This window comes from Petaurus breviceps, unplaced genomic scaffold (assembly GCF_028583685.1).
Source record: "Petaurus breviceps papuanus isolate PSGF00001 unplaced genomic scaffold, PetGlider_PUasm1.0 90734, whole genome shotgun sequence".
Taxonomy (NCBI): domain Eukaryota; kingdom Metazoa; phylum Chordata; class Mammalia; order Diprotodontia; family Petauridae; genus Petaurus; species Petaurus breviceps.
The window spans coordinates 12,302,568-12,324,811 of record NW_027187327.1 but is presented as its reverse complement, the minus strand read 5'-3'; the positions used below and the strand labels follow the sequence as shown (position 1 = coordinate 12,324,811).

Sequence of the window (22,244 nt, the reverse complement as noted above, 5' to 3'; positions counted from 1 at the left end):
CACTTCCCTATGTCCTTCCTATTGGGAAAGCAAGACAAACAAAACCTATATATATACAGATACCTATAATAATACAAAACAAATTCTTGCATCTCTTATGTCAAAAAAAATGCTTCATTCTGTCCTCTGGGTCCATCACCTCTCTATTTAGAGGTAGATAGCTTGATTTACACTTTTCTTAACATGCATAGGTTGAAAAATAGGCTTAATTCACCAGCCCTCACTGACTGTTGTGTATCTTGATGCTGTCGTTCTCTTACAGGAGGCATGCAGTTCTGGGAATCGTCAGTATCCAGACTTTCTCAATCCTGGCAGCCAAGCTCCTTGGACATTGAGGTTGCGGCCTATGCGTTATTGTCCCATTTCCTGCAAAATCGGATGGCGGAGGGGATGCCGATTATGAGGTGGCTGAGCAAACAGAGAAACAGTCTGGGAGGTTATTCTTCTACCCAGGTTAGAGCTGATAAGTTGTTGGTTGCATTTTTCTGAAAATAGGCGTTTTTCTTCTTTTTTTGTTTTGTGGAAAGGTGTTACACGCTGTTCTGATAGGTAGGATCCTGAGATTTATGAAATTATACGATTATAAAGAAGTGGAAATTGTTTTCATTAAACCATATATGAAGATAAGTCTCATCATTTTATAGTTGCACAGTGTCTACATTTGATGGGACATAAAGATTCCATGCTTTGAGATTCTAATTTAAGATTTTTCAGGAAAATTAAGGTTTTTAAGTCCTTTATGAGTGGAAGTATCTGTAGGTTTTAGGTGCTTCTTTTCTACTTTCACATTTTCCCTTATTCAATATGGCTAATTTAACATTTGGTTTCTTAGAGAATATGTATCAACTGGTTGGTTTATTTATGGCCTTAAAATAAACAAATTAAGGCTTTATGATGAGGGAGTAAAGAGATAAAAAAAATAACTATTCTTAAATTAATTAAAATATATTATAAATTATGTATAATTTTATTTTATATATAATATATAAATTATATATATAATTTATATATATAATATATAAATAAAAATAAATTAAATTGAAACTATCCTTTTACATTTTAAAAAATTATGATAACTTATGGTTAGTAGCATTTTGTAAGTACCATTTTAAAGGTAAATTGAGTTTTCTTCTCAGTTCTGATAAGACATTCAGTCCTGCTGGGCTTGATACACGGTTTATCTTTTCCATTCCTGTATCCTTTAGAGATGCTTTTTGTTTAGGACGTAGGATTTTCAGCACAAGCAAGTCATATTAAAAGTTCCCAGTTGTTTCCTCAGTTCTTCAGTGCTGTTCCAACACACCTTGGTCAGTTGTTTAATGGGAAAGTTGGGGAGACTGACGCAGGTGTATCTGATTGGTTCCCCACCCCTGATGTTAGAGGAGACAACTAGCCAATCAGCTAGGGAACTTTTTTCTCATCTAATATACCCCTAGAAGGAATTGTCTTATCATGCTAGTAATTGTTATTTTTGACTGTAAAAAAAAAGTAAGTCATAGTTCAATAGTAAGAATTGTTTTCAGTTATTGGGAAAAATTGAAAACCTTTTAACTGTTTTGTCTTTACTCTATAAACTGTTTCTTCCTTTCCCCTACCAGGATACCATAGTGGCCTTGCATGCCTTATCTACGTTTGCTGCTCTCACCACTACTGGACAGACAGACATGAGAGTAACAGTAACTGGGCCTAATGTGACAGCACCAACAGAGTTTCTGATTAACACTAAAAACCGCTTTCTTCTTCAAACAGCAGAGGTAGGTAATGAGGAATATTTGCCCACTGGAAAATGATTTAAAACTGAGTAGATGATGCTTTTAAGCTGGAGTAATTCTCTCTTTTGTTCATTTATCATTTGTTTCATTCATGAAATAGATGAACAAATTTCAGCTAAGTTAATACAGGACACAGGGGTTGAACCTCTGGAGTATCATACCTAGGATCCTGGATTAAAGGAAAGCAGTATGAGTGCCCACCATTGAGTGAATGTTTGGGAGTGCAGATTAGGAAAGAGAAGTAGAATAAGTGAGAAGATGGTCATGGCCAGAGAAGAAAGCAGATGAACCAGAAGAGGCAAAGGAGACCAGCAGCGAATTCTTTGGCTGAAGGTCACAGAGCACTCCATTCCTTCCGGTACAATCCAGCAAGCATATATTGAGCTACTATTATTCATGAAGCACAATGTTAAGCACTAGGAATACAAGAAGTCAACAAAGCTCTGTTTCCAGGGAGCATATCATATTGTCTTTGTACTCAGGTTTCATCAGATGCTTTCATGCCCTCCTTTTCTTTCCCCTCTAATTAGGTCTTGTACCCTGGCCTGGGAGGAGGCAGAACAATAGCCTCACAGTCCTGGAAAATAAGTGAGGGAAAAGGAAAAGGAGGGATGAAGTGAAGTCCAGTGTGAGATGAATTATGTCGCCCTCATGCTTGAGGGACATCTCCCCATTTAGGACAGGGAGATATAGTCCCTGGTTGTGCTTTGTCTAGAGCAGAATGTGTGGGAACTTTGAATGAAGAATCTCAGTTGTCAGAGGCCTTGATTTACCTTTCTACCTCTATTTACACTTAATGAAATAAGGGGATGGCAGGCGGAAGTCACAGTTAGGGAAGGACCTTGTTGTTGTTTGACCTTCGTTCTCAAAGAAGACCAATGACATCACAAAGATTGGTTGGTGGAGGGGGTGAGTCTCCTTTCTTATCTGCTTCAGAGAACTTTAGATCAGTGGTTCTTCACCTGGAGTTCATGACCTTGGATAGGGGAAAAAAAAATCACATCTTTATTTACTTTAGTATGAAATTTAGTATTTTCTTTGACTATGAATAACTGAATTATTAATTTTATATTATATCATTTTATTTATATAATTAAATATAGTAATAAACTACTATAGCATAAGGCTTCATCTGACTTCCAAAGGGGTCCATGGCTCAAAAAGGATTAAGTACATTTGCTGAGGATTAATTATTCAGCTCTTCCCAAATATGTGTCTGTTTATATGTGAGGATACATTCGTATATGTGCATATAAATTTATATATAGGTGTACACATCTGTGGGCATCTAGGTGGCACAGTGGATAGAGTGGCAGGCCTAGAGTCAGGAAGATTCATCTTTCTGAGTTTAAATCTGGCCTCAGATACGCATTAGCTGTACGACCCTGGGCAAGTCACTTACCCTGTTTGCCTCAGTTTCCTCATCTGTAAAATGAGCTAGAGAAGGAAATGGTGAACCACTCCTGTATGTTTGCCAAGAAAATCCCAGGTGGGATCATGAAGAGTTGAACACAGCTGATACAACTTAACACCAACCAATATACATTTCATATATGTATATATGATAGGTATGTAATATAACATATATTGTATGCATACTTTTTTAAACTGCCAAAGAGGGATTATACTGAATTATAATATATATTAATATAATATAATATAATATAATATAATATAATATAATATAATATAATATATACAATAATATAATATACTGAAAATATTATAGTACTCTTACTGGTAGTACTAATCATTAACTTTTTTTTTTGGAGGGGGAAGGCAAGGCAATTGGGGTTAAGTGACTTGCCCAAGGTCACACAGCTAGTAAGTGTGATCAGGTGTCTGAGGCCAAATTTGAACTCAGGTCCTCCTGATTCCAGGGCCAGTGCTCTATTCATTGCACCACCTAGTTGCTTCCAATCATGAACTTTTAGTGCTTTTCTATATATTAAATATGACCATAGTCACACATTCACTATTTTTTTTTCTCTCCCCTTCATTTAGCTTGCTGTCCAACAGCCAATTTCAGTTACTGTTTCAGCAAGTGGTTTTGGGTTTGCTTTCTGTCAGGTATGTTTATATAAATAAGTTTATAATTATTTATTTAGGTCAGTACTTTGGTCACTGTTTAATTGATGAGCATATGTCCTCTAAATGAATCCATTCCTCTATACCTAAGTAGACTGTGTAATCTGATAGAATTGAAAAAAATTCTTTAACTGGTGGTTAGCTTTTTTGGTGATATTTTTCTAATTTAGTGAGATGGGAGTTTGGATGATAGGCTTGGGATCTGTCATCAGGCCTGTATTCAGTGGTTTTTCAGCTTGCTGTATTATCTGCAGTACTGGCATTCTACTAATGTTATTTAAGAACCCAGGGTGAAGCTAGCATATTCATGGAATTAATGATTAGAAATTTATTTAAATATTACTGTTCTAATATGATTCTTTGGAAGGTCTTATAATGATAGCTTAGACAATCTTATATTCATTTTTATAATCTGATTAAAATTATAAATGACAATTTTTAAAATGTGTAAATATTTCTGTTTGTGAGTTTTGCTGATTACTCGGAGAAATAACAACTAATGACTACTTCAGCATTAAGGTCTAGTGGAGTTTTTGATGGTTTTAAATGTTAAATACATGGTTAGTTCCCATTTCCAGTTTTAGTATGCAAATACATGTGTTTTTTAGAATATATTAGCCTCATGAAGATTCATTACCATTTGAATAACTTATCTTAGTTGTATACTGTCCATTTTAGTCTCTTCTCTTAATTAAATATTTCATAATGTATGGTAATATTTTGAATTAGGGTTTTTTTTTTAATTTTTGTGGGCCTGGGGAGTAAGAGGTATTAGACCACTGATTAAATCATGTGGGGAACTCCCAATAATAAAGATGATTTTGTTGGTGCAGGTATTCTACAATTTATAGTATTAGAATTGCTTGGGCCATGAAGACAATTAAATGACCTGCCCAGAGCCACATAGCCCAATTTGTGTCAGAGACAATTTTTTATATGTAATTTAAATAAGATTTTTATATATAATTTTCACTATATATTGAGATCAGTTTTATTTTCTGTCAAGTTGTAAGGATGAATCAATGGGAAAAATATTCTATGTGCAAGTGTTCATTTTATGTACAATTTTGAAGGAATTCCTCTATTGCCTAAAGTTAACCTGTATATTAAAATACAAATTTGAAACAGGAAACAAATATCCATAGGTAAACTAATATGTTATAGTGAACACCACATGACTAATTTCAACATTCTGGTAGTTAAAATAAAACTGAAGGAATCCATTAATAGGTTTTTAATTTTTTTAGATGAAGAAACTGTAACAAAACATAGACAATAGTAATACCTGGATGGAATTATTATTTTTTTTTTGCCTTTTGGAGGGCAATTGGGGTTAAGTAACTTGCCCAAGGTTACCTGGCTAGTTTTTTTGTGTGGGTGTTAAGTGTCTGAGGCTGGAACCAAACTCCAGTCCTCCTGACTCCAGGGCCATCGCTTTACTCACTGCGCCACCTAGCCGCCCCGAAAGGAATCATTATTAAAATAAATAACTTACAGGAAAACTGGAGTCTCAAAAACTAAACATACAGACATCTTATATAAAGCCTAAGAAAATGTATTCTAATTAATGCATTGCTGGTGGAGTTGTGAACTGATCCAGCCTTTCTGGAAAGCAATCTGGAATTATGCCCAAAGGGCTATAAATACTTTCATACCCTTTGATCCAGCAATAACACTCCTAGGGTTATATCCCAAAGAGATCATAGAAATGAGAGAAAGACCCATATGTACAAAAATGTTTATAGCAGCTCTTTTTGTGGTAGCAAAGAATTGGAAATTAAGGGGGTGCCCATCAATTGGGGAATGGCTGAACAAGTTGTGGTATATGCATGTTATGGAATACTATTGTGCTATAAGAAACGAGGAGCAGACGGTCTTCATATTTACCTGTAGAGGCTTAAAAGAACTGATGCTGAGTGAGAAGAGTAGAACCAGGAGAAATTTATACACAATTACAGACACAATGTATGTGTGATGACCAACTTTGATAGACTGGACTCTTCTCAGCAATGCAGTGATAGAAGTCAATCCCAAAAGACTAATGATGGAGAGAACTATGTGCATCCAGAGAAAGAACTAGAAAGAACCAAGTTTATATCCAGGTGGAAGCAAAATACCTGATCTTTTTCCTTCTCTTATTTGGTTTTATGTCCTCTTTACCATTTTTCATTCCAGCTGGTACAATCTGTCCTTATAACCTGACTAATGTATAATGTGAAATTATCCTATACTTGACTATAAGCCGCCATGGGCAGGGGGAGAGGAGGGAAGGGGACAAAATGTGAAACTCAAGGAATTGTGGAATTGAATCCTGTAAACTAAAAGGAAACAAATTAATAAAAAAAAGATTAAAAAATTAACTAAGAAAATGTGTTCTAAGTATGAAAAAGATAAAGTGGTTGGAAAAAAATGTATAAATTCATACAATATCTCATATTCCCTGCTGACAAAATCTTAAGTGACTGTCAAAGAGAATTCAAGAAGCATGTATTTAATACACAATAAAAAAGTACTGTGCCAGCTATTGGGGAAAAGGCAAAGATTGGACTGTACCTGCTGTCATGGAGCTTACATTCTAATAGGCAAATGTCTCTTTTTAAAATGGGATTGAAAAAATAAGAAATGGGAAGCCCACCAAATATGACAGATCAGAAACAATTAGAAATATTGCAGATTAGGAATGTTGCAAAAACAACTTTGCAAAGGTCTTTGTTTTTTAAATCTGTCAAAAGAAGGAAGACAACTGGAGAATGATTATGATACCTTAATAATTAAACTATAAAATAAACAGAGAAAAAGGAGTTAGTTAAGAGGCTATTTAAAGGAGGGCTTGACTAAGAAAGACATTGAGGTCTTTTTGTATCTGTTATCTTTGGATGCACAGGTCAGGTGTATGAGATTTTGTAGCAGTAAATACACAGAATATCCCAAATCTCATCAATAAAGTAGAACTATATGAAAAGCATTGAATCCCAACACCATTTATTCAAGTTTTGAAAAATTTTGAGAGCAAAAAGTATAAAACTATCCACATGAATGTTAACCTGTAAATGTTTATAGGTTATTAGTATTTATGAACCTTTTAATCTTATCACCTATTATTATTATATAGACATGATCTATTACTTATATTAATTTAATTTAAATTTATTACTTATTTAATTACTTATATTAAATTTATTACTAATTTGTTAAAAATGTGAATTTATTTACTTATTTGTAATATTCATTATCATTTTAACCTATTTTTATTTATAGGGTTTATTATTCTATTAATGTTTATTAACCTATAACTACAAATGAATAATTTGCTAAGTAACAGTGCAAGGCATATAAGTAGGTGCTGAATAAATTTTTAGCTAAATTATTATAAGAAGGTATGGGGTGGAAGAATAAGTTGAATTTTAAATATAAGGGACCTCAGTGCCATGAAGTACAATCCACCTCTGACAAAGACCACTGCAGCACCCTTGACAACTAGTCCTCTATACTCTGCTTGAGGATTCCGCTGTTACCTCTTGAGGTACAGATCCCTCATTCTTGCAAAGACAGATTCAATTATTTGTGAGATTTTCCTTTCATCAGACTTAAATTTGCTTTTTGACAACTTCTACCTTTTGCACCTAGTTCTGCCCTCTGGGTCCAGACAGAAAAATGTCTTCATTCCTTTTCTACATGACAGCCTTTCAAATGCTTGAAGACAGTTCTCATGTCTTCCTTGAGTCTGAAGGACTAGACTTGTTCTCCTTGGCCCTACAGGGTTGAACTTGAAGTAGAGGATAAAGAAAATCACAAAATCTCTTGAAAATGTCACTTCTGTTCCCATCAAACTAGTGAAATATTAAAAAACAAAACCAAAAAAACCAAGAGGAGGGATCACTGAACACTTAAAGGGGTCAGCTTAGTTTTTCAATGAGAAATCACATCTGATTAATTTCTCAGTATTATTTGATGGCGGTCACTAAGTAGGTAGACCTAGAAGAACCAATGAATGTAATTTATTTAGACTTAAATCTTGGGCATAGTTCTGTACTGACACCTATTTTAACTCCACTCTCTACTCCCCTACACCTCCAACACACAAGCACATACACAGATATGGAATCATAATTGGATGGGAACACTGGGGCAGTAAGCATTCCCCTATCATGAATAAAGAACTGGTTTTGAGATTGGAAGTCAAAAATAGGGATAGATGGGGCAGCCAGGTGGCTCAGTGAGTAAGAGCGCTGGCCCTGGCGTCGGGAGACCCAGGATCAGTTCCGGCCTCAGATACTTGGCAAAATAACTGGCCATGTAACCTTGAGCAAGTTACTTAACCCCAGTTGCTTTAAAAATAAATAGGGATAAATGAGAACTAGGTATGACAGAGGGGTATAAATAACAAAGTGTTCACTCAAGGATTTATTTCACTTAACATTCACCAGGAAAGGGAGCAAAATGAAAACTCAATATTGGAATTAACTACTTACAGGTAGTAAAATCTCTAGCTATGAGGAATAAACAGCAAGTTCATCTCATTGATCTTGTGATTGGGCAGTTGAGTAAGAGTGTAAGGCAACATGTTATTGTTCACTCGTTTCAGTTGTATCTGAAACTTTGTGACCCCATTTGGGGTTTTCTTGGCAAAGATACTGGAATGGTTTGCCATTTCCTTCTCCATCCCATTTTGCAGATGAGGAAACGGAGGCAAACAGGGTTGACTTGCCCAGGGTCACACAGCTAATTTAGTGTTTGAGGCTGAATTTGAACTTAGGTTGTCCCAACTCCAGTCCTGGCACTTGATTTACTGTGCCACCTAGCTGCCCTACCTGACACATAACCAATACTTAATAAATGTTTATTGATTGACTAGACATATACAGTTACTTTCGCAACAGAATTTTTTTTAGTTAACATACCAGTGATATGTGATTTTTGTAAGGGTAAAAACTGTTTGGGAAGATCACAAGCCATCTCTAATTACTAGGAGATAAATCTTAGAAAGTAGTTTCCTAAGACCCAAAGAAATTAAGTGACTAGCCTGTCATTACATAGCTACTAAGAGTCAGAGGTAGGATTTGAAGTTAAGTCTTCCATACTTTAAATTCTATGTTCTATCCATTATTTTATGCTGTGTTTCTTTATTGGGCCATAAAAGTAATTTTTTCCACTTTGCAGATTATTTCCAAGTCTTAACTTAGTGTTAAAGAGAGTCTTATGACCAAATATTTAGCAAAGATGTTGGTAATTCTTGATGGCTGGTTATAACATTCTTTTCCCCCCTTTTATTTGCTGCAGCTTAATGTTGTTTACAATGTGAAAAATTCAGAGTCTTCTAGAAGGGTTCGATCCATCCAAAGTCAAGAAGCCTTTGATTTAGATGTTGCTGTAAAAGATAATAAGGAGGATATCAATCATTTGACTGTGAATGTGTGTACCAGGTAAGTCTTTATTTGGGTCTTTACTTCCTTATTTTAAGATTTTATTGAGGTTGTAAATCATTATACAAGGGCAAATGTTGGAGGACTAGCCCATTGTTCCATTCTCTAGTTATTGAATACTTTTGGAACTAAGAAGGACAAATGAAAAAATTCCAGGATATGTTCGATCTTCCAAATACAGGAGATAGTCTTAAGATTTCTGTAATGGAACAATGTTTTAAGTAACTTCAGTACTACAAGTATTTAAGAAGTATTTTTAATGAATAATGGGAATGTTTAACAAGGATCTCTTCTAAATTGGCATCTAGGTGGTACAGTGGATGGTTTTGGACTTAGAATCAGACAGCCTAAGATACTTATTAGCTGTGTGACACTGGGCAAGTCACTTAACCGCTGTCTGTCTCAGTTTCCCCATCTGTAAAATGAAGATAATAAGAGCAGCTACCTCTAAGGGTGTTATTATTATTGTTGTTGTTGTTTTTATTAAAGTCCGACCTTAGGCTCTTAAGAGTTTTGTGACCCTGGGTAAGTTAACTTCTTTCTGCCTCAGTTTTCTCATCTGTAAAATGGGGGAACAGCAGCACCTACCTCTCAGGGTTGTTGTAGGGATGAAGTGAGATAATACCTATAAAATGCTTTGCAAACTTTGAAGTGCTATGTGAATGTTTAACTATGAAATCTGAATAACATGTAACCATACAGGTGAAAATGGTGAAGAGATTTTTAGAAAATCTTATAAACTTATAACATGTTATAAACTACAGCCAGTTAAATTTTGCACAAGAGAAGGAAATTGTGAAGCTAGAGTTCATCATTGACATTGACCTATTAAGTATTTAATTTAAGAATTTGCATTTGGTTTTTCAGAGCCTACAACTTCTTCCCCCAATCTTCAACAACACGAATTGGCTCATTTTTTTTAGTCCAGATTTTTGAAGGATAAATGTATAGACTTTTGTGAGACTTCTTTATGGAATCCTAATAAAACTGCTCCCAGCCCCAATATTCTCACTTCCTTATAGGCCCCACTGAACAGCAGACCCACTGTACCTACCTACCTAGTTCCCGACTCTATATCCTAACTTCTTCATATATGCCTCACTGCTCACTAGAACAATAGGTGTGTCCATTAACTCATATTTCTCACAGAAGAGCAGGCATGTCCAGGTGATAGGATCCCAGCCACTGCCCCCAGATCCATTCCTCATATTTCCCACAGAAACAGCAGGTGTGTCCATGCACCCAACCACAACCACATCCATCTCTTCTCAGACATGACCAAAATACTTAGCCAATCAGAAGGTAGCACCACTAGGATGCCCAAGCAGGATATGAACCCTAAAACAATAGAAGGGACTTTCCCTAAGTAGGCACCTGCACAGTAATAGTAAAGAACTAACCTAGAGTGAACTTACGATGTAGAGAGGCTTATTATAATATCAATATCATTCATGTGTACCCCCTCAATGAGTTTTTCTTTATGCACTGTGGGTAATTGTGTGCACAGTTCCACTATGGCAGGAACCCCTCCCCTATTACCTAATTCCTTAACAAACCCCTCCTGCCTTTTTAATATTCCTGATTTCTGTTGTGTGATTGCATCTATAAAAAAGTCCATCTTCTTTCTCAGAAGTTGCTGGTTCCTCTTGGAACTTAGCCTGCTCAATGAGAGGCATCAGTCTCAATAAATGCCTATACTTTCATTAGAGTTGATCTGACTCTGAATTCTTTGAGACAATTCTACCACAACACATTATGAAACCGCAATAGTTTTTGGCATTCCTGGGTGTGCAGAGACTAAACCGCAACATTCTTATATTAGTGCTAATGATTTGATGGAGTGAGAGATGATATTCATCGAGCTCCAAAAAGTTGTACTCACATTCTTTTCTAATTCAATCAGAGCCATTTTGTTTCAGGGCTCAGATATTCAATCAGTAAATATTAAGCGAATGCCTACTCTGTGCTGATCGTGGTGCTTGGCATTATGAAGTAAAAAGAAATATAATTCTTTTATCTTCTATTTCTCCTTAAGAAAGGAGTTTATAATTTGGTGGGAAGACAGAAATAAGATACAGGCAACAATTAGAGAACAATTAATTGTTAATCTAAGTGGCATCTAAGTGCTGTAGTGATTTAGGGATGGTGTTACTGAGGACTAAAGTACTTCATGGAGGGAGATGGAATTTGAAAGGGCTTTGAAGAAAAGTTAGAACCCAGATAAAAAATGGAAAGAAATGAAGGTATTTCAGGTGTACATATGAGGAAACCTGATGCAATGGACTTTCATGTATTCTGGTTATTTCAGTGTGTGTGCATGTGTGTGTTTTCCTGTGTCTAAAATGTTTCCTTTCATGTTCATAATAAATAAGGTGGCAGAAAGTTTTGATTCACTTAATACATTTATCTAGTTAGAACTTCTCTCTAAAGAAAGATCATTTAAATCCAAGATCAAAAGCCTAAGTACAGAATAGAATTTGTTTCTTCACTTTTAGAAAAAAAACATAGTATAGTTGAAAGTTTTCCTTCCTCCCTTCCTTCCTTCCTTCCTTCCTTCCTTCCTTCCTTCCTTCCTTCCCTCCTTCCTTCCCTCCTTCCTTCCTTCCTTCCACTTCACAAGTACATAGGTAAAGCACTTTGCAAACCTTAGAATTACTATATAAATGTTAGTTATAATTATTGGGTAAGTCACTTCACCTGGGCTTTAATTTCCTCAATTTTAAATGATGAAGTATTACCTTTAAGTTTCTTTACCTTTTTTTTCCCTATCATGGTTCCCTTTGGCAGTGTGGTGAATCCTATAGGCTCTTTTTCAGAATTGTTTTTAAATACATAAAATAAAATATGTAAGATTACGCAAGAAACCAATTATATTGAAATATGGTTATCAGAGTTAAAAAAAATAAATTCACACCCCCCAAGTTTAAGACCCTTGGTAGATGAACTTTGAGGTTCCTTCCAGCTGTAAATATATGAGATCCACTTACTGTATCTACTTAACATAAATACATGGTGGTTGAACACATTTATAATATTATGAACCTCCTTACCCTTTTCTGAGTATCTGTAAAAATCTCAATAGCTGTCTGGGAATTAAATTAGAAAAATATATTTAATACCAACTTTTGGATATTCCCACCACATCTCTCATTTTATACATAACCCTTAATATAGAAAGGGTAGATCTCAGCAATACTGTTTTAAGAACAACTTACAATGACCCAGACATTTTGAGTATTTACCCAAATTAACTTCAAAGAACTTATGATATTAAGATGCTATCTGTATCCAGAGCTCAGTCTACTCACAGGTTGTGTTTGTCCTTTGTTTTGGAAGAGGAACATGATATCAGGGAGATGATGACATGGCTTGCAGTTGACTTTGATTTGAGTGAGGGAGGGCAGTGCAAGGTCACCAACCTCACTTTGTCCTCCAGAGCCACCTGGATCCAGTGACCATTCATCAGGATGACTGGAGATGACCCAGGATGCAATGGGAGGGGAGGGAAGAGAAGGGAAGAATCTAGTCAGTAAACCTTCAGTTGATTGGGAAGGTTCTGGCCATCAAAATTTCCCCTCCTTTGGAGAGGAGAAGGAGAGGGAGTGCTAGCTGGGACTCAGTATCCAGAGAAAGAACTGATTAATAGAAATATGTATAGTATGGATTTATACACACACACACACACACACACACACACACACACACACACACATCTTTGTGTCTAATGGTAGCCATCTCTTGAATGGAAGAGGAAGAGATAAAAGAAAGTTACATGATAACTTTATTATGCATTTAAAAAGAAAAGCAAGTTGTACATAATAGAGTTGTAGTTTCATGTACAAAATAAAAAAAAAGGTAAACCTAAGTGTTCATTGCACACATATATGGCATCTAACACTGTCTTGGATACACAGTTGTGCTTAATAAATGTTTGTTATTATTAAATTAAAATGTCTACTTTATATCCACCCAGAGGATGGGAAAAATTGACTTCAAAGCCAGTACTTGTACCCTCAAGTAAAGGACATAATTCAGGGGGATCCTAAATCGACCCACACCTTAGGTCTGACAGGGTTGGGAGAAACAGGGAATTGTGAGAATTTCTTTTTGGGGTTCCCTGATGTGCTGACAAAAAAAATTGAAGGATTCTCTGTCCTATCATAATGGGACTTTACCATGGGAGAATACTTGTTTCTATTCCATGGACTTTATTACTGTAGCAACAATGCAATATTCACAGTGCCGATGGCAGCTGTATATATACTAGCATAGTTCTCAATAGCAAAATATAACAGACTCTTCCTATAGAAGACAGAAGCAAATAATTTATTCAAACACCAGAAAACCGAATCCCAGTACTAGGAAACCAAATCCATCATAGCAACATAGAAGTTAATGCACCACAATGCAGCAGAGAGCCACACCATCCTTTAGCTTTCCCACAAACTAACACTTACAAGCCTAGCTATCTCCCTGGGTTTGTCTTCTCTCTGTAGCTCTAATTGCTCTGATTACCAGTTTCCTGTGGACTCTGCTCCACCCTTTAGCAAACTCCTGCTTCCACAGCCTACATATGATTACATTCAGCCTATTAGGGGGCAGGGAATATCTTTGAAGTTGGGAAGATCTCCAAATTTCCTTAGATCTATTAAGGGGCAGGGAAGATCTTCAAATTCCCATTCCTATTACAATTACTAATAATAATCTTTTAGAAATCAGGTGGGAAAATTTAAGAGGTGATGGAAATTTAGAAAGGGAATTTTATTAGGGTGTGTTCAGTGGTGGTTGAAAACTAGACTTAGATCCAAAACTATTCAGCCATGGACCTGGAAAGGATTTAGAGATGACCTAGGCCATATCCTCGTAAGAGTGACTTGCCTGTTTTTATTCAGGTAGTAAGTGAAAAGCTTGGGATTTGTACTCAGATCTTCTGACTCTAAAACAAGTTCTCTTTCCTTTCTACCACACTGTATGCAATTAAATCTCTGTGGAAAATCTCAAGTGTGTACTCATTTAACATTGGGGCAGTAATATTGACTTGGGATAGGTCAAGGGATGGGGTTGGTTGATACATCTTATAAGATTATTTGATCTTTCAGTTACTGAGTCTTCTTGAATAAGAGTTCAAGGAAACTTTACCTTCTTCCAGGGATTCATAATATTTTTTTTGTGTTATGGATTCATTTGGTGGTCTGGTGAATGAAGCCTATGGATCCCCCTTTCTCAGAATGTTTATAAATACGTAAAATAAAATATATAGTAGGATTATAAAAGAAAGCAAAGGTAACTGAAAATAAAGATAGATAAATATACACAATTCCTATTCAAATTCCAATTCTCCCTGAAATCTATCCATGTACCTCATGGATCCCAGGTCAAGGACCACTACATTATTCTGATTTTTGCTTTATGTTGAATAGTATTATAGTAAGGTTCTAGTTTGCCCTGGGGCTAAGTTGACTCTCACTTCTTAGGTAGCAGAAAGATGAGGTCACCAAGTTACCTTTAGATGTAATATTTAATATAATTTAAACAGTTTGGCCATTCCCATCATCTATGATAATTGCTCAGATAGAATTGCCCCAAGGCCCACTTCAGTGATTTACTTTCAATTGCATCTATTTTGGCTATGTGGAGGACCCAACAGATGGTTTCAGTTGCTTCTGATTTCTGAGCCAGCTGAAGTCAGCAGTTGTGTGCTGTATTGCTTTTCAATCAGTCAGACTGCCAGGCTTAATATCACTGCTTTGAGAAGCAAGTGTTCTCTGCCCAGCCTTCCTTTTTTTTCTTCTTTTTTTTTGGCCATCAGTAACTATAAATAAATAGTAATTGAAACTAATTGAATAATTGTCATACTATGCACATTGGAAACATACTCTTTTCCATGATCATTCTGGTAACTTCTTTATTCCAAAGAAGCAGCTCCTGCTGCCTATTCATTTTAGGGAAAAAAATTCTCTAGGAGCCAGAAGTCTTGTTACTTAGATTTTTGGGGGCTACAGGGGGGAAGAATGGGTAGGGGCATTTTCTAGAACAGCTCAAAGAACAATGAAGGGCAATAAAACTTTCCAAGGCATGTAATCCACCAAATTGGCCAAAGAAAGCACAAAGTGAACTCTAAAATATTCAGGGGAACAAAGAAATTCTCTCCCCGGTAAGCCTTCTTTTCCCCAAACTAGATGGTTAAAAGAGTGCTAAGGTTTTGGCATTGAGGCTGCCATGAGAGATCAAGAAAGAGCTGCTTCCACTTTGGGTCCTGGCTTTCAGCTGACAAGTCATGCCATTTTCTCCTGAGAAAACAAAAAAATGTAACTTACTTTAAAATCATGGAAACTAAAAAAAGACTCCTTTTTGAAATAAAGTAGATGGAATCTTTCTCTATATTTAGCCCCATACAGCTTACCTTTTTATGCGCTGGAGATTTTTATGTAATCATTTTTTTGAATTTTGAAAGAGGATCATAAAAGAAAAGTTATTTGATCTTTTGTCATAAGGTCTAAGTTTTAAGGAGAAACATTTGGAGAAATTGATGTATAAATATTTCTTCATACAAATTCTTATTTGAGCTGTGAATAAAAACAATTAGTGTAATAAGACTTAATTTCTAAGTAAACATTGCATTTTATTTTATATGTATAGTAAACTACTGTTAGCATATTCAGCCTCATGAAGTTTTGTTCTCCACTTTCACATTTCCTTCCTTCCTTCCTTCCTTCCTTCTTTCCTTCCTTCCTTCCTTCCTTCCTTCCTTCCTTCCTTCCTTCCTTCCTTCCTTCCTTCCTTCCTTCCTTCCTTCCCTCTGCTTTTTACTTTTAGGTTTCGGGGACCATCCAAGAGTGGCATGGCTCTGATGGAAGTTAACTTACTCAGTGGCTTTGCAATGCCTCCAGATGCAATTCTACTGAGCGACACAATTAAGAAAGTAGAGAATGATCATGGCCAAGTCAACCTATATTTAGACTCTGTAAGTAGAAAAATAAATTTAATGTGCTTAAACATCTAGTATTTTGTCATGTTTAATAAAGCTCAACTTTTCACAAGACTTTTTTAGCATATTATTTAGGTTATTTGTTTTTGTGCGTAGTTGGCTTTTATAGGCCCATGATTCATAGGATCATAAATTTGGAGCTGGAGAGAATCTTAGAGATGATCTGATCTAACTCCTTCATCTTAAAGATGGAAGAACTAAAAATGCAGGTTAAGTGACTTCCCATTGTCACACAGATAGTAAGTAGTAGATCTGGGATTTGATCCTAGGTCGTCTGAGTCCTGCTCCAACAAGCTTTTCATAGTACCACACTGCCAAAAGACAATAAGAACCACTTGGCTTTCTGTATCCACTGGAAAGACCCAAATCAGTCAAACAAAAATTTGACTAGAATTAAAGCAAAGATTTTGATGAGACTAACAATGCAGGCTCTGCAAAGTAATTAGCAATATACACCCAAGAAACATGATTATGGACTTTATAATATGAATTTCAAGAGACCAGCTAGTGGGTTTATTGTAGGACTCTCAATAACCACCAGTGATTCCCAGATCACATTTGAAAACCTCTGATATAGGAAGGATTTAGGAATCGTTAAAAAATAGCATAATGCTAAAATGAAGAAAATAAGTTATGATTTTAATTTTTGAAAATTAACAACCATTTATCTTATTTCCTTTCCTTCTCACTGGGGAAAAGAAGGAAAAAAACCCCATGTAACACAGATATAACATATAAACTATATGATTATATAGTTTATTGTATAATACAATTATTATATAGTATATTATAATTACTTTATTATTATTAATTATATTATTATATAATATAATTATATAGTTACATGTATATATACATACACATAATAAATTGTTAAAGCAAAACAAATTCCCACATTATCCATGACCAAAGATGATGTAAATCTCATTCTGTGTTGAATTGATGCCAGGAGGTGGGTAGGATTAGAATTCTGAAGTTTTTCAAAGTGTTTTTTTCTTTATAATATTGGTATACATATATGTATATATATAGTATATGTATATATTATACAATATTGTATATTGTATAAATTGTTCTCCTGGTTCTGCTCCCTTGTCTAATCACCTATAAATTTTTTAGTGATTATCTGAATTCCATGACTTCAAATCTAGGTCCATTTCCATTATTCTATGCTATTTCTCTTGTTTTTCATGGCAAATAAATATGATGATGTAATATTTGAATTTTTAAAAAATCAGTTTGACAGCTCTGTTGTTTCCTTATGCCTTGTTTTGGTGGGGGTTGGGAAGGCGAGAAGAGGAAGAGAAGTGGTGGTAATTCTTATGCAGAAAAGTCTGAAATTTTGTATCTGTCTTTACTTGCCCAGAATTCATCTGGATGTCCTGGAATCGGTCTTATTTTGGGTGCTTAAAATACTGTATTCTCAAAGTTTTCCAGGTGAACTGGAGCTTGAGGTACTAATAGTAAGCAGTAGCTATTTTAGGCATTACTGATATGGGAGCTGACATTTTGCTGGTAGTTTCTGAAACTTTTACTGGTCCTATTCCCAGCTTCCTAGATCTTATGACATTTGAGGTGCCTGGAGACACTCTGTAAACAAAAAATGTTGCAGTTGGGTGGACTAGTATGCTCCCTGATATCTGTCTCATTCCCCCGATCTCCCAATTTTCTGGATTGAACCATCACAAAAGAAAACTGTCCCAGATGTGGTACTTAGGACAGGTCTATTCCTGCAGACTGTGGACTGCCTTTTAGTTGTAGTCAAAAGTTCTCCACTACTCCATGGATATTTAAAATGTGATTAAGGTGGAATTTGTCTATCCAGCAACTAAGTTTCATGCTACTAGATATACTGATGTGTACACTTCATTGTCAGGGATGATTTGAGAGCTGCCGAATATTGGAATGATCCTTGTTGAGCCTACAATTGTCTGAAAGTTATTGGGAATGTTACAGAGCTATTGACTTAGAGCTGGTCTTGGGGGATCTATAGTTAACTTATGTGACACCCCCTCTGAAACTGCTTTTCGAATTTGCCTTAATATTATTGGACTGAATTTCCCAAAAGGTTGACTGACCACTTCTCTCTCAGGATTCTAAGGGTAAACCTGTTTCTATTATTATTCCTCATGAATCGCCACAAGTGTGCTTCCCATTAACAATCAGATAATAGGGGCGGCTAGGTGGTGCAGTGAATAGAATACTGGTCCTGGAGTCAGGAGGACTTGAATTCAAATCCGGCCTCAGATGCTTGATGCACTTACTAGCTGTGTGACTTTGGGCAAGTCACTTAACCCCATTTGCCCTCCAAAAAGCAAAAACACAAACCGAACCAAAAAACAATCAGACAATAGATTAATTAGGTTTTAGAAAAGGCATTTGTTAGGGTGTCATAGCAAGAACAGTAAATACAAAATATCCCCCCCCCCAAAAAAAAGTCTGGGCACATTCTGCTAAGATACATGTAGATCCATGGAAATAATGGGCTCAGTTTTAGTGAGGCATACGTGTAAGATATACATGTAGCAAAGGAGTGGTGTTTCTTACACTTTCAGCCTCTCATAAGTTGTTTCCTGTGTTCTTTTATCTGCCTTCATCCAATTGCTAAAACCTTATCCTCTCAAATTATTAATAATCTAATTATACCTTATGATGAGATTCTAGAAAAATTCTTTAACATAATATATATTGATGAATTGATACAGTTGTGGCTGTCTGAGGTTTTCTGTGACTAAAGAATTGAAGTGAGGGTAGAATCCTTACACTAGTATTTCAGAGGCACTGTGGAGCACTGTAGAACTCTTGAAGGAGAGACGTGATTAATTTGCGCTCTCATGAGTCTTTGGAAGTAGGGGCGAACTCAGTTATGGAAAGAATTGGGAATCACCATGCTTTAATCAATGGAGCCTTCAAACCATGCTCTAAAAAAACTTGGGTTCTAATCCTAGTCCTGCTTATATTTAATGGATAAATCACTTAATTTTTCAGGGTTTCCTCAACTGTAATATGATCTCTAAGCTGCCTCCCAATTTTTAAATTGATGAGGCCATTGATTTTCCATGCGTAATAGGATCCTCATTGATTATAGAGGGCCTAGAAGATTTATACTTTTCCCTAGACTAGGGACTTTAAGGTTGTTCATTGCACATACAGATACATACACATTGCACTCTTTTAAACTTTGCTTCTATCTTTTTCAAGGTAAATGAAACACAGTTTTGTGTAGACATTCCTGCTGTGAGAAACTTCAAAGTATCAAATACCCAAGATGCCTCGGTATCTATAGTGGATTATTATGAACCAAGTAAGTGTTAATCTTGCTCTCTAGAGTATAGTTATTCAGTACTTAAGATAGGCAGTTACATTTTTTGAAAGTGACTGCATGACTTGTTCAATTGATGGGTGGCAAAAGCCCCCCACTTAAGTGAAGAGATTTGCTAATTATTTATAAACAACAGAACATAATACTGTTTTGTGTAGGAATAATGATATCAAGTTTTAATATATTATTTTTGTTTAAAAATTGTTTTAGATTTTGAAATTAAATGTCCCAAATTATGTTAACAAAGAAAAAATAAAAAATACAAACTCCATTTAAAATTCAGTTTCCACATTGTTTTTTGCTCACATTTCAAGTAGTTATTTCATCCGTTTTTTGTTTTACAATGGAAGTTCTTTTCATAAGAAGAATATTTTCCATTTTGTAGATAAATTCATTTGGTATCCCATTGAACCCTTGCACTTAGAAAAATGGATTTGACTCCAGAACTTGGGTGGTTAGAACATTTAGAGGACAAAAAGTTGTCTTGTTTAAGATTCCAACAATTATAATTACTTTTTTTTTCCCAGAATAACAAATTTCATTGACTTAGTGCCAGTAGGTACATATTTAGGTGGGAATAATGTGTTGAGAAAAACAGGTTTGATGTTGGAAATAACTTAAGCCCATTCTATTTTTTTAGATGCTATCAATTAAAAAAAACTATTAGTGCCTGTATTATATGTGATATTAGTCAATAATGGCATCTGTGTCTGGTTTGAACTCTGTAACTTACAGAGTAAGAAGTTTATCCTGAGATTTGTCCTTATCCTGATTAAATTTTTAATGGCTTGGATGTCACATTTTGCAATGAATTCCCATTTACAGTGTCCCAAAAGTTTTGTGTAGTTTTTAGCTATTAGAGCTTTAAGCTCATTTAAAAAATCTTTGAAAGCTATTCACTAAGCTATACACTAAGATTCTTGGAATACCTTGTGTATCTGGTAGGTCATTTGCAAAGAATTATATTTTAAAATAAGTTTAATTCATGGGTGGAACTTGATAACATTAGCATGAGACTAAGAAAATCATGTCACTGGTTATCCCCAGTGGGAAAGTAGGTGAGTTTCTTTTTGCCTTTTCTTAGTTTTCCAGAGTTGGGAAAAATTTGGTCTTCTCTGTCATGTTATTGAACAAACATTTACACACACACACACACACACACACACACACACATATAATTTATTAAAATGAGTTCCTATGGACCAAAACATTTCTTTGAAACTTCTGATAACGAGGCCCTGCAAACATGGGCTGTGGATGGCATATACAAAGTCTGTTGTTGGGGCCAAACTTTCAGCCTTCTGGTCTGGGATACAAACAAGCAGACCTTGAAATTTGCCGGCACAACCTTTGAGAACCCAGGGTCATAGGATCATATATCTAGCAGAAAAGATCTTAGCAACCATCTTGTCCAACTCACTTATTTTACAAATGAAGAAATCTGGGTCCATGGAGGTTAATCAATCTTAATGAGCATTTATTAAGCACTTGATACATGCTAATTTATTAAGCACTTAATATATGCTAATCACCGGGGGAGACAAAGACAAAAATAAAAAGGTCCCTGTCATCAGGGAACATATATTCTAGGGAATGGAATTGTGGAGAGAGAAGATAATATATACTTGTAAAAATATCTACAAAATAAATAAAATCCTTTCTATCTGTCATAAGGACTTTGCTGGAAAATTTACTCAAATATACTAACAAATCACCAGATTTCCCAATGATTTTTTCTTAAAGGTACAAGGAGAACATTTGGCAAATTTAAAGCAAAAGAAAAGATGATTTATCTCTGTAAATTTCTCAGGAAAGCAATGTATAATGAAAGGAAACCATATTACTTATATCAATCATTAAAATAAAATCTGATAGTAGAACAGTTTTAAAATGCCACAATTTACCTTATAAAACTATATAATATATATTTTTAAAAAAAACATCCCACATCCAAAACCTCTACTAAAAATCAAGGAAATGTAAGTTGAATGTGCTTTGAAAAAAATTAAGAAGCATATATTAGCTAGTTACATGCTGCAGATTTTCTACATTCTGACTTGGTATTATTACAATTTCAGCTTAGAGATGGAAAATAAAAGATTTAATGTATTTAGAGAAGAGTCATAAACTTGACTTAATTAAATTGTTAAGATACATGGTGTTTAAAGTTTCCAGACAGTCCCTTTGGATAGGAGACAAACTTTTCTTTCAAAATAATCCTTTGTCTTTCCTTTTTTAAAAAGACCATTCATTTTGTGAAGTAAATAAATAAATATATGATTATACACACATATATATGAAGACATACATATGTGTGCTATATGCATAGACAATATTAATTTAACCTAAATGCTTTCCAAGAATTTTAACAAATTATAATTTGAATCTTTTTTTTTATTCCAGCAACATAATTATGTTGTGTTTGCAATTGCAATCTATATCTCCAATTTATTTTTAAATGTTAGCCAATTTCTGGTGATGGATTTGACTGAAAAGACCCTCTTTCTTTGGCTAAGAGTTTGGACTTGTCCCTCTCTGAGCAATGTAAAATGTTTTAATGGTTTCTTGTCAAAGTAAAAAATTAAATTTTGAGAGGGAGGAAGGGAGAGAGAGAGAGAGAGAGAGAGAGAGAGAGAGAGAGAGAGAGAGAG

General features: G+C 35.2%; 1 protein-coding gene across 4 annotated transcripts in view; it reads left to right on the top strand.

Annotated features, from left to right (window-relative positions):
• The window catches only part of CD109 (CD109 molecule), a 183,488-nt gene that overhangs the window by 155,528 nt on the left and 5,716 nt on the right, over positions 1–22,244 (top strand). For all 4 annotated transcript variants that reach the window (XM_069067023.1, XM_069067021.1, XM_069067022.1 and 1 more), the window contains exons 27-32: positions 263–453; positions 1,599–1,754; positions 3,777–3,842; positions 9,141–9,283; positions 16,100–16,247; positions 19,473–19,575. In XM_069067023.1, the coding sequence (XP_068923124.1) occupies positions 263–453; positions 1,599–1,754; positions 3,777–3,842; positions 9,141–9,283; positions 16,100–16,247; positions 19,473–19,575 (807 nt within the window). The remainder of the gene's footprint in view (positions 1–262; positions 454–1,598; positions 1,755–3,776; positions 3,843–9,140; positions 9,284–16,099; positions 16,248–19,472; positions 19,576–22,244) is intronic.